Raw genomic sequence first — 11,545 nt, forward strand, 5'->3', positions numbered from 1 at the left:
GTTGTGAGTCACCTATACCCAAACACAGACTTAATAGTTTTCTACAACTCAGCACCCTAGGCGTTATCTGTCCCTTCCTCTTCAGGACAAAAAGGGGAGGAGCTGAGAGGGCCAGGGACCCTTCCACATCAGCCTCCAGGCCTAAGAGGGAGAGGAGGGGTGTCTCTCTGAAAGCTTCTTTCTGGTCCCTGCCCCCTCCCCCAGCTGTTTACTGCTGTCTGCTTCCTTCTGTCTCCATCCTCTTCCCTATGGGTGAGTTGGGCTTATGTCATCATGGTTCCCTGGTGGGCTGGTGGCTCAACCACCACAGCCTGGGGAAGGAAGGGGTATGACTCATACCCCAAATCCAGTGAGTCAGATAGGGTGGGCTGGACCAGGGGTTTCCTAGGACAGGAAGCAGGTTCTAGGTATGCCTTAACTTCTTCCTGGCAGGGGCCCTGCTAGGAGAGGGTATCCATCTTTCTCCCATTCCCATTTCTGTGAACTCATTCAAGAACCCCTCCTGCCAAAGAAAATGCCACCTGTTCTAAGCCTCAGAAGATTGTGTCTGGGTGGGGCCAAGACTGCCTCTTTGAGGAAGGACATGGACAGACCACAGTTAGAGTCGAAGAGGATGAGAACTTTCCAGCTCAACCTGTCAAGTCCTGGCTTTCAGCCCAGCTAGGTTTCAGAGCTGGACAATTCCTAAGAGGCAAGAGTATTTGCAATGCCCTGGAGCTGTGTAACCTTGGGCAAGTTACTTAACTGCTTGGAGCTTCAGTTTCCTTGACTGGAAAATGACATAATAAACACCTCATGGGGTTGTGCATTAGATAAAACCTAGCACCTACTACTACAGGCCTGGCTTCAGAAGGTGACAAGCCGATGCTCATTCTGAATCCGAATGGAAGCCCCACTGCTTTGGGGCTTCCTGGGAATTCTGAAGGCCAGTCAGTGCAGAAGGCTAGAGTGGGCTGTTGGGCTGGCACGCAGTGACCCAGACCCTGTGAGCTTTCCTTGGGGCTTGCAGGTGGGAGTGGGGTTGGGGGTAAGTACTATGTCTACTACAGACACGTAAAAGCAGCACTGTGTCCAGAGCTCCAGGGCAGGGACTGGCCTGGGAGCGGCTTCAGTCTGGTTCTGAAAGGCAGCCCCCACCTTCCACAAGCTGGTTCACCTTCCTCTCTACGCCTTCTCTTCCCTTACAGGCATCTGAAGGCCTTTCCCATGGCTGGTGAAGAGTCCTGACAGGGCCCTTCAAACTGGAGCATGAATAATGTGGGCCGGCCCCATGACTCACGCCCACAATCCCAGCACTTTGGGAGGCTGAGGCAGGAGGACTGCTTGAGCCCAGGAGTTCGAGACCAGCCTGGGCAATACAGTGAGACCCTGTCTCTATAATTACCAATAAATGTAAAAAAAAAAAAAAGTGTGACTGTGTTCCAAGGATTGCTAGACAGAATCAGTACTACTGTACTGATGTTTCCTTTTGTTCCAGGCTCCAGTATGACCTGATAGAACATTGTTGTTGATCCTATTTAAAATGTTAGCATTTTGTTCATCGTGGATTTTCTGACATTAATTTTGATTTTTAAAAAATGCATTAAAGGCTGGGCGCGGTGGCTCAAACCTGTAATCCCAGCACTTTGGGAGGCCGAGACGGGCGGATCACGAGGTCAGGAGATCGAGACCATCCTGGCTAATGCGGTGAAACCCCGTCTCTACTAAAAAATACAAAAAACTAGCTGGGCGAGGTGGCGGGCGCCTGTAGTCCCAGCTACTTGGGAGGCTGAGGCAGGAGAATTGCGTAAACCCGGGAGGCGGAGCTTTCAGTGAGCTGAGATCCGGCCACTGTACTCCAGCCTGGGCGACAGAGTGAGACTCCATCTCAAAAAAAAAAAAAAAAAGTGCATTAAAATATTATTTTTTCTAGGTCTTACATGGTGGCTCTTGCCTGTAATCCCAGCACTTTGGGAAGCCCAGGCAGGAGGACTGCTTGAGGCCAGGAGTTAAGACCAGCCTGGGCAACATAGCAACACCCCATCTCTACAAAAAGTAAAAATAAACCAGCCAGGCCTGGTGGTGCACTCTTGTATTCCTAGCTACTTGGGGAGCTGAGGCGGGAGGATCTTAAGCTCAGAGATTAAGGCTGCAGTGAGCTATGATCACACCACTGCACTCCAGCCTGCGTGACAGAGAAAGACCCTGTCTCTAAAAAGAAACAAAAAAACAAAAAACCTATCATTTCTCTGTATATATAATTTATCTAGATTACTGGACTCCTTGGCGGCCCCTTAAATTTTGTCCTTAATGATGGAATTTTTGGCTTCATCTTTTTTGAGGGAGCAGGGTATATCTTGGAGACAGGGGGCCCTGTAGACTGTGCCTGCCTCCTTAAAACTGTGACCTTCCTGTTACCGAGAGGTCTTCTCTGCCCCCATCAGAGGCCAGGATAAAGTTCCCAAACCAGTTTCGGCTCACCCACTGCCCCATCTCCTATTTCCAATGAGCACAGGAATGGCTCCAAATCCTGGAGTCCTCTCGGTTATGTTCAATTCGATAAGCGTTCCTTGAGGGCAATGTGCTAAGTGCCCGGGAAGCACCTGGCGAAGGACGCTGAGCAGAGAGACTGGAACAGTGAGGGGCACGGGGTGCACCTGGATGGGGCGGGGCTGGCCGCTCTGTACCTGGAGGACCAACCACCGATCCTGGAGCACGTTTGGGTGGAAACATCACGTCAGAAATCCCGACCTGGTCTGACTTCCTGCCCCGGGGCCTCAGGCTCTGGACACGGGCCAGGGAGGCGTCGCCCAACCGCGTCGGAGCTGCTTCCTGGGCGCCGTGGGCGCTGACTGCGCGGGCTGCGCGGGTGCTGAGGAGCGCGAAGCGCGGGGACGGCGCACCTGGGGTGGCCCTGGCGTGCGGGCGGCGACATGGAGGACGGCGTGCTCAAGGAGGGCTTCCTGGTCAAGAGGGTGAGTGCGCGTACGAGCCTCGGGACATTGGCCAGGTGGGGCCCCGCCTACGCGGCTCGCTAGAGAGGGGCCAGATGCGCGCCCCGGAACGGGCATATTCTGGTCCCCATCCCCAACCCCCATGGTGGGACCGGGCTGCCTGTGGCCCTGATGGGCAGAGCTGCATGTCCGAGGGGACGCAGGGTGAGCAGCGGCTGCGCGCACAGGCCAGGAGGAGAATTCCACTTGGTTAGCGCAGTATGGAGCCGGGGCAGGGGTACCGAAGCGTGTGTCTTAATTAAAACTTGTTAAAATATTATGAATGGTATGATATTTAAATAAAATTTACTAAGATAACATAGGCGTGCTCCATAATTTACAACCTGTTAAGAAGGAGGAATGCTACTATGTGTTTTAAGCACTTACTGTTGGCCAGCCCTGAACATTGTCTCATGTCATCCTCTCAGCAGCCCTAAGGGGTCAGTGGTACCTAACTGCCCCCCTTTCATCAAGGGGAAAAACGAAGCCCAGAGGAGTTAGGGAACTTGCTCAGGGTGGTGGAGGCAGTGGGTGGTGGAGCCAGGATAGGGATCAGACCCACTCAGGTTGACCCAAACCTTTTCCTGCCTCCCGGGTGCCATACACGGTGGGTATTGACATCACTCTATTGCAGATGGGGAAACAGGATTAGAAAGATGAAGTAGCTTGCCCAGAGCTCCGGAGCCAGTAATAGCTGGGACTGGAACTGCATGTTCTGACCTTCCCTCCTCAGTCCTTCCCTACCACCCCCAGGGCAAGCAAGAGTGCAAACAGAAAACTCGGTGCCTGGGATTAAGGTAGAAGATGAACAAAAGAGCAGTTGCAAAAGGAAGTTTGTTATTTCAAAATTTTTTCCTAATTTGACCTTTTTTTTTTTGATACGGGGTCACCCAGCCCGGAGTGCAGTGGCACAATCCTGGCTCACCACAGCCTCGACTTCCCAGGCTCAGGTGATCCTCTCACCTCAGCTTCCCGAGTAGGTGGGACTACAGGTGTCCACTACTATGCCCAGCTAATTTTTGTATTTTTTTGTAGAGACAGGGTTTCGCCGTGTTTCCCAGGCAGGTCTTGAACTCCCGGGTTTAAGTGATCTGCCCACCTTAGTCTCCCAAAGTGCTGGGATAACAGCGTGAGCCACGACACAGAGCATAATTTGAACAATGACGTTAACACTAACCATTTATACTGCCGTGATGGCATAGCAAAGAGACATATAAATCCAGGGCTGAGCTTTCTGGTTCTTCTACTGAGTTTTCAGCTTTGGGAGGGGAATGAAGAGGGATGAGGGGCCCTTCTTTTCATTGCCTCCCGGCGTGGCTGGATCAGTCCTAAAGTCTCAGATCGCTTTCATTTTCCCCACAAAATGTGTCCACATGATGTTGCACGTTATTTGATACAGGAGAGCCGTGGCTGTTTGCTGGAAACAGTAAGCAAGGAGGGTAGACGCTGATGCCAGATCAAGGGTCAGACTGGATAGCACAGTACAAAGCGCCACGCCCACTTGCCACTGTGGCTGAACTGATAGGCCAGTTTCTCGCAGCATGTAGAGGTGGCTGCATCTCAGAGAGACTACACGTGGGGAGCTTCCATCGTCCTAATCTCCCATTTAACTGCAGCTTGGAAGGTGGGAGGGAGAGTGAGAGCTGGGCATGGGACTTTTGGTTGGCACCGTTGATGGCTGGGCCCTGGTAAGGCCTGTGGAGGGAGTTAACATGGAGACAGATCCTTCTGACAGAGCTTTGGGAGTTTTGGGGGCCTCCTTCTGTTCCTGGGATTTACCTTCCATCATTCCCTACCACCTTCACCACGCCGAGAGCCAGAGGAGGGCTAAGGGCAGAGCCACAGAGCTCCCAGGATATTGCCAGGAGAAGGATGGGAGTTCTCTTCTGAGTGGCCTGGCTAGGGAATCCAGGGTGCAGAAAATGAGGAGAGTCAACAGGTCTGGTCCCCATAAGCCCTTGGAAAAGATGGGGCTTGGCTGAAATACTTAGAGCTCATTCCAGCCAAACCCAAAGACTGGGATGGAACCTGACCCTGAGGCAAGCAGAAGCCACACCCCTCCCTGCAGGGTGAAGGATGTGGCCCCAGAACCCCTGTTGTGGTCCCAGCTTGCTGAGCAATTCCAACTTTTTCAATTCCCCATATCCCCTTTCCTCTTAGATGGCAATAGCAGTCCCTATGTCCACTGGAGAAGTTGCAGGCTGTGGCAGGGGGATTCCATAGTCTTAGGAGAGTTAAGAGCTCAGAGGTGGGGCAGGGCCTGAGCTGGAAGCCAGAGTGCAAAGCAGTCATCACCGTTGAAGGTGAAGCCAGAGACAGGCAGGGACACGATAGAGTTGGCTCTTAATCCCGCCCAGACAAGAAAGAAGCAGAGTTCCAGGCAAAATGCAGGGAGCTCATTGGGCCTGGCTCTCAGGGGAGTCGGAGGAAGGAAGTGGGGGATGAGCCTTGAGCAGCAGTGCTTTTCCTGGGAGAAGAGGCAGAAGCACTGCCAGGCGTTCCTGCCGGGCTCATATTGTGAATAACATTGCAATGTGAACATGCTCTGGCCTAGAAATTTTATGTGTAGGGCTCTATCCTTTGTTGTAAAGCTCTGTAAAAGCTTTGCAACAAAGAGTTATTTTTATTTTATTTTGTATTTTTGTAGAGATGAGGTCTCACTCTATTCCCCAGGTTGGTCTCAAACTCCTGGCTCAAGTGATCCTCTGGCCTCGGCCTCCCAGAGTGCTGAGATTAGATGTGTGAGTCACCACACCCTGCTGTTATTTATTTATTTTATTTAGACAGGGTCTCACTTTGTTTCCCAACCTGGAGTACAGTGGCATCAGCAGGGCTCACTGCAGCCTCGACCTCCCAGGCTCAAGTAATCCTCCCGCCTCAGCCTTCCTAGTAGCTGGGACTACAGGTACGTGTTACCACACCCAGCCAATGTTTTGTTTTTTGCTTTTTTTTTTTTTACTTTTTTTTTTTATAGAGACAGCGTCTCACCATGTTGCCCAGGTTGGTCTTGAACTCCTGGGCTCAAGCAATCTTCCCACCTTGGCCTCTCTAAGTGCTGGGATTATAGGCGCCCAGCCGACAAAGAGTCACTTATGTGATGAAAAAACTGAAAGCTACCTGTCTGTGCCCAAATGACTAATTAAATTATGGTTATGCAGATGTTGAACATGTTTATAGTGTTAAAATCTGAAGAGTAAAGTGATAAAATGTATGAGTAAAGAAAAAATATGCATAGAAGAAAAAGACCAGAAGGAGTTGTGGAGGCTAGAAGTGCAGAATCAAGGTGTTGCCAGGGCCATGCTGCCTCTGAAACTTGTGGAGAAGATTCCTTCCTTGCTCTTCTAGCTTCTGGTGTTTGCAGGCAACTCTTGGCATTCCCTGGCTTCTAAATACTTCACTGCAACCACTGTCTCTGTTATCACGTGACCATCCTCTCCCTATGTGTCTCTTAGCGTCCAAGTTTTCCTCTTCTTGTAAGGATACCAGTCATATTGGATTAGTGCCCATTCTAGTCTAGGGTGAGTTCATTTTAACTTGATTACATCTGCAAAGACCCTACTTCCAAATAACATAACAAATGTCCCTCCCACCTCAGCCTCCTGAGTGGCTGGGTGGCTGGGACCACAGGTACATGTCACCACACCTGACTAATTTTTTTATTATTTGTAGAGATTAGGTCTTGCTATGTTGTCCAAGCTGGTCTTGAAGTCCTAGGATCAAGTGATCCTCCCATCTTAGCATCCCAAAAGTGCTGGGATTACAGGTGCGAATCACCACACCCTGCACGAAATTTTAAATATTTAGAAGTATTTTCTAAAACACTACTACTAGAGGTTTGTTGTTGAGTTTTGTTTAGGGTCTCATTATGTTGCCCAGACTGGACTTGAACTTTTAGGCTTGGGCAATCCTCCTGCCTCAGCCTCCTGAGTAGCTGAGACTACAGCTGCGTGTGGCTACTAGATTTTTTTTTAGGTGTCATGTGAAGTAATATGAGTAAAAGTGCTTTGATCATGTCAAAGACATTGCCACCTATTCTTGGTGCTTTAGACTGCTGAGTCTGACCTTGAAGGCTGGGCCAGTAGCCTACCATCTCTTAGGATTGGAATGCTTGCACTGTGGCTACACCAGGCACTGCATTGTTACCATATACATTTAGATTATTTTTCATTTTTTCATTATTATCAGCAGTGTTCCTATAAGTGTCAATACGTACAACCTTTTCTATAATCTATATTATATTATTTCAAAAAATTTTTTGGCAGTCTCACTCTGTTGCCCAGCCTAGAGTGGTATTGCAATCACAGCTTGTTACAGCCTTGACTTCCCAGGCTCAAGTGATTCTCCCACCTCAGCCTCTTGAGTAGCTGAGACTACAGGAGTGTGCCAACACACCCAGCTAATTTTGTGGGTTTTTTTGTAGAGATGACTTCTCACTATAGGGCCCAGACTGGTCTTGAACTCCTAGGCTCAGGCGATTCTCTCTCCTTGGCCTCCCAAAGTGCTGGGATTATAGGCATGAGCCACTGCACCCAGCCTCATATTCTAGATTATTTACTTAACAGAGATCCCCAAAGTGGTATTTTTGAACACTGAAAGTGGATTTGAACATTTTCATGAGGGCCACCAGCTTCTTTGAATTTCTTGCCTACATAGTACATCTTTTGTCATCAGTTTTTCTCCTCAGGCTTCTCTCCTTTGCTATCAGTTAGGATTCTCAGTTGCTTGTAACACATTCCACTCTAGTGACTTTGAACAGAAGGGATTTCTTGGAGGACATATAAAAACCTGGGAATATTTGACAGGTCAGAGAATATTTGACTGGGATGTTACAGAGCCAGGGACCATACAGTCAGACAAAAACACCCACAGTACCAGGTTGGTGTCATTTCTGTTGGAAGACGTTTCTCTTGGAAGCATCACTGCTGATACTGTTTGCCACCTGTCCCTGATAATGCTGGGTCTGGGTATTAGAATGATCTGCTCTTCTGCTACTGTCCTTGCCAAAATATCTCGTTTTCCCATGTTTGACTGCCGTCTAACACGCATCAGTGCAAAATGAGCAAAAGATTTGAATAGACATTTTTCTAAAGAAGACATACAAATGGCAAAAAGGTCTATGAAAAAGTGCTCAACACCATTGATTATCAGAGAAATGCAAATCAAAACTACAATGGGATGTCATCTCACCTCAGTTAAAATAACTTTTATCCAAAAGACCGGCAAACACAAACGCTGGTGAGGATGTGGAGAAAAGGGAACCCTCACACACTGTTGGTGAGAATGGAAATTAGTACAACCACTATGCAGAACAGTTTAGAGGTTCCAAAAAAATATATAAATAGAGCTACCATGTGATCCAGCAATTCCACTGCTGGGTACATACCCAAAGGAAGGGAAATCAGAATATTGAAAGATATCCACACACCCATGTTTGTTGCAGCACTCTTTACAATAACCAAGATTAGAAGCAACCTGTGTCCTCCAACACATGAATGAATAAAGAAAACGTGGTACATATACACAGTGGAATACTATTCAGCCATGAAAAAGAATGAGATCCTGTCATTTGCAACAATGTGGATGAAACTGGAGGTCATTATGTTAAATGAAATAAGCCAGGCACAGAAAGAGAAATATCACATGTTCTCACTTATTTGCGGGCTCCAAAAATCAAAACAATTGAACTCATGGACTTAGAGAGCAGAAGGATGGTTACCAAAGGCTGGGAAGGGTGGGTGAGGGGCTGCAGGGGAGGTGGGAATGGTTAATGGGTACAAAAAAATTAATTAGAAAGAATGAGAAAGACCTACTATTTAATAGCACAACAGGGTGACTATAGTCAATAATAACTTAATTGTACATTTTAAAATAACTGAAAGAGTATAATTGGATTGTTTGTAACACAAAGGATAAATGCCTGAGGGGATGGGTACCCCATTCTCCATAATGTGATTATTATGCAATGTATGCCTGTATCAAAACATCTCATGTACCCCATAAATATACATATACTTGCTATGTACCCACAAAAATTAAAAATAAAAAAAGTCAAGTAAAAAAATACATCAACACCCCATGTGTGGAATTGACAGAAACTTCCTTAAGTGGAAGGGACTCTGGGAAGTGTAACATTTCGTTCAGGAAAGTATAACATCTCTGTATTGTTGTCGTTGTTTGAGATGGACTCTTCCTCTGTCACCCAGGCTGGAGTGCAGTGGCACTGTCATCTTGGCTCACTGCAACCTCTGCCTCCTGAGTTCAAGTGATTCTTCTGCCTCAGACTCCTGAGTAGCTGGGATTATAGGCACGTGCCACCATGCCCAGCTAATTTTTATATTTTTAGCAGAAACAGCATTTCACCATGTTGGCCAGACTGCTCTCTAACTCCTGACCTCAGGAGTTGGGTGATCCTCCCACCTTGGCCTCCCAAAATGTTGGGATTACAGGCGTGAGCCACCGCACCGGCCTGTATTTGTATTTCCTGCCCAATATCTGTTGGTTGTACTTTTCTCCTCTTACATCACTAGTCTCCTTCCTTTCCCTATCATATTAGTTTGTGAGGGCTGCTATAACTAAATATCACAGAATAGGTGGCTTAAACAACTGAGATTTATTTCTCATGGTTCTGCATGTTAGAAGTCCAACATCAAGGTACCAGCAGTTTGGTTTCTTCTGAGGCCTCTCTCTCCTTGGCTTGCAGATGGCACTTCCTCACTGTGTCCTCAGTGGTCTTTCCTCTATGTGAGCTCTCCATGTGTCCAAATCTCCTCTTCTTTTTACAATTATTATTATTGTTGTTTTAGAGACAGGGACTCACTCTGTTGCCCAGGCTGGAGTGTAGTGGCGTGATCTTGGTTCACTGTAGCATTAACCTCCTGGGTCCCAGCAATTCTCCCACGTCAGCCTCCCAAGTAGCTCGGACTGCAGGCACGTGCCACCATGTCTGGCTAATTTTTATTTATTTATTTATTTATTTATTTATTTGTATTAATAGAGATGGGGTCTCACTATGTTGCTCAGGCTGGCCTCAAATTTCTGGGCTCAAGCAATCCTTCTGCCTCAGCCTCCCAAATTCCTGGAGTTAACAGGCCTGAGCCACTGCACCCAGTCTAAATCTCCTTTTCTTATAAAGACACTAGTCAGATTGGATTAAGGCCTATCCTAATGATCCCATTTTAATTTAATTCCCTCTTTAAAGGAAATATATCTCCAAATACATTCCCAGTCTCAGGCACTGGGGCTAGGCATTCAACATATGAATTTTGGAGGCACACAGGCACACAGTTCATCCCATACCACTTTTTTTTTTTTTTTTTAAGAGGCAGAATCTTGCTCTGTCACCCAGGTTGGAGTGCTGTGGTATGATCATAGCTCACTGTAGCCTCAAACTCCTGGGTTTAAATGATTGTCCCTCCTCAGCCTCCCAAGTAGCTGGGACTACAGATGTGTGCCACCATGCCCAGCTAATTTTTAATTTTTTCTTGTAGAGATGGCATTTCACTATGCTGCCCAGGCTAGTCTCAAACTCCTGGTCTCAAGTGATCCTCCTACCTTGGCCTCCCAAAGTGCTGGGATTACAGGTGTGAACCGCTGCGCTCAGCCCTAAGATTCTTTTGCCCTCTCCTGTACTCCACCTCCCACCAGTCCACATGCCATGAACTTAATTGCATTCTCCTCTCCCTTCCAGCTACAGCCTTGGGTGCCAGCAGTTTACTGCCTTGGATTCGGAAGCACCCAGATGTCCCAGACCAGTCCTGCTAGTGCTACCCCAGGACCCCTGCAGTTGGGGGTTGGTGGTCACAGGAAATGGGGACCTGAGGCTGGGCTATGTGCAGAGCAGTAGAGAACCCCAATAGCTGAGAAGTCAAAGACAAATCTTTTTTGTTTCTTTAAATATGTCTGCTTGTGTAAGGTAAAACTGTCAATGCCCATATTACATGTGGATGTAAGTAAGGAACAAAGTGAAGACAGCAAAAATGTGCAGTTCCACTGGACTGCACAAGCCCTCTCATGGAAAGAGTGATCATCATGTAGCATAATAACACTGAGACATGTTAATAAACTCTTGTCAGATTAGCTGTGTTATAAGTCTTATTTAGTTGTCGCAGTAAATTCTGTTTGGGTTCAAGTCAGTGCTCACAAAGCTCAGTTATATGCACAAATAACTTCGATGCAGACGATTCCTTCTACAACTTTTGACTCTCTAACAGCTCTTAGTACATGCTGAGTGTGGAATAGAATCATAGCACCAGAGACTGAGAACTAAAAGGGCCTTTGATATGAATCCATGCTAGGCAAGGACATGAGTGAGTTGGGGCAGCGGACTTTGATTCAGGTAAAGCACCTCTGTTAGTTAGAACCTAGCTCTAAGCTGGGCTTTGGAAATATCCCAGGAAGGTGCTTTCGTGACTGCGTACTAAACTCATTCTTTTCTGATCCCTCAGAAGACATTTCCCTATCCACTGGTCTGTTCTAGAAATAGGCTCTCCATATTCACCTGACTATTCTGTCCATTGGCTCTACCACCCACCTGAGAACCACCTAAACTACCCTTCTCTTTATACCTGCCACCT

General features: G+C 47.5%; 1 protein-coding gene across 1 annotated transcript in view; it reads left to right on the forward strand.

Annotated features, from left to right (window-relative positions):
* Positions 1–2,795: 2,795 nt before the first annotated feature.
* Positions 2,796–11,545, forward strand: part of PLEK2 (pleckstrin 2) — a 23,010-nt gene continuing 14,260 nt past the window's right edge. Inside the window, exon 1 of the mRNA XM_023182256.3 lies at positions 2,796–2,954. Coding sequence (XP_023038024.1) covers positions 2,913–2,954 — 42 coding nt within the window. The 5' untranslated portion in view covers positions 2,796–2,912. The remainder of the gene's footprint in view (positions 2,955–11,545) is intronic.

This window comes from Piliocolobus tephrosceles, chromosome 6, assembly GCF_002776525.5.
Source record: "Piliocolobus tephrosceles isolate RC106 chromosome 6, ASM277652v3, whole genome shotgun sequence".
NCBI classification, from domain to species: Eukaryota; Metazoa; Chordata; class Mammalia; order Primates; family Cercopithecidae; genus Piliocolobus; species Piliocolobus tephrosceles.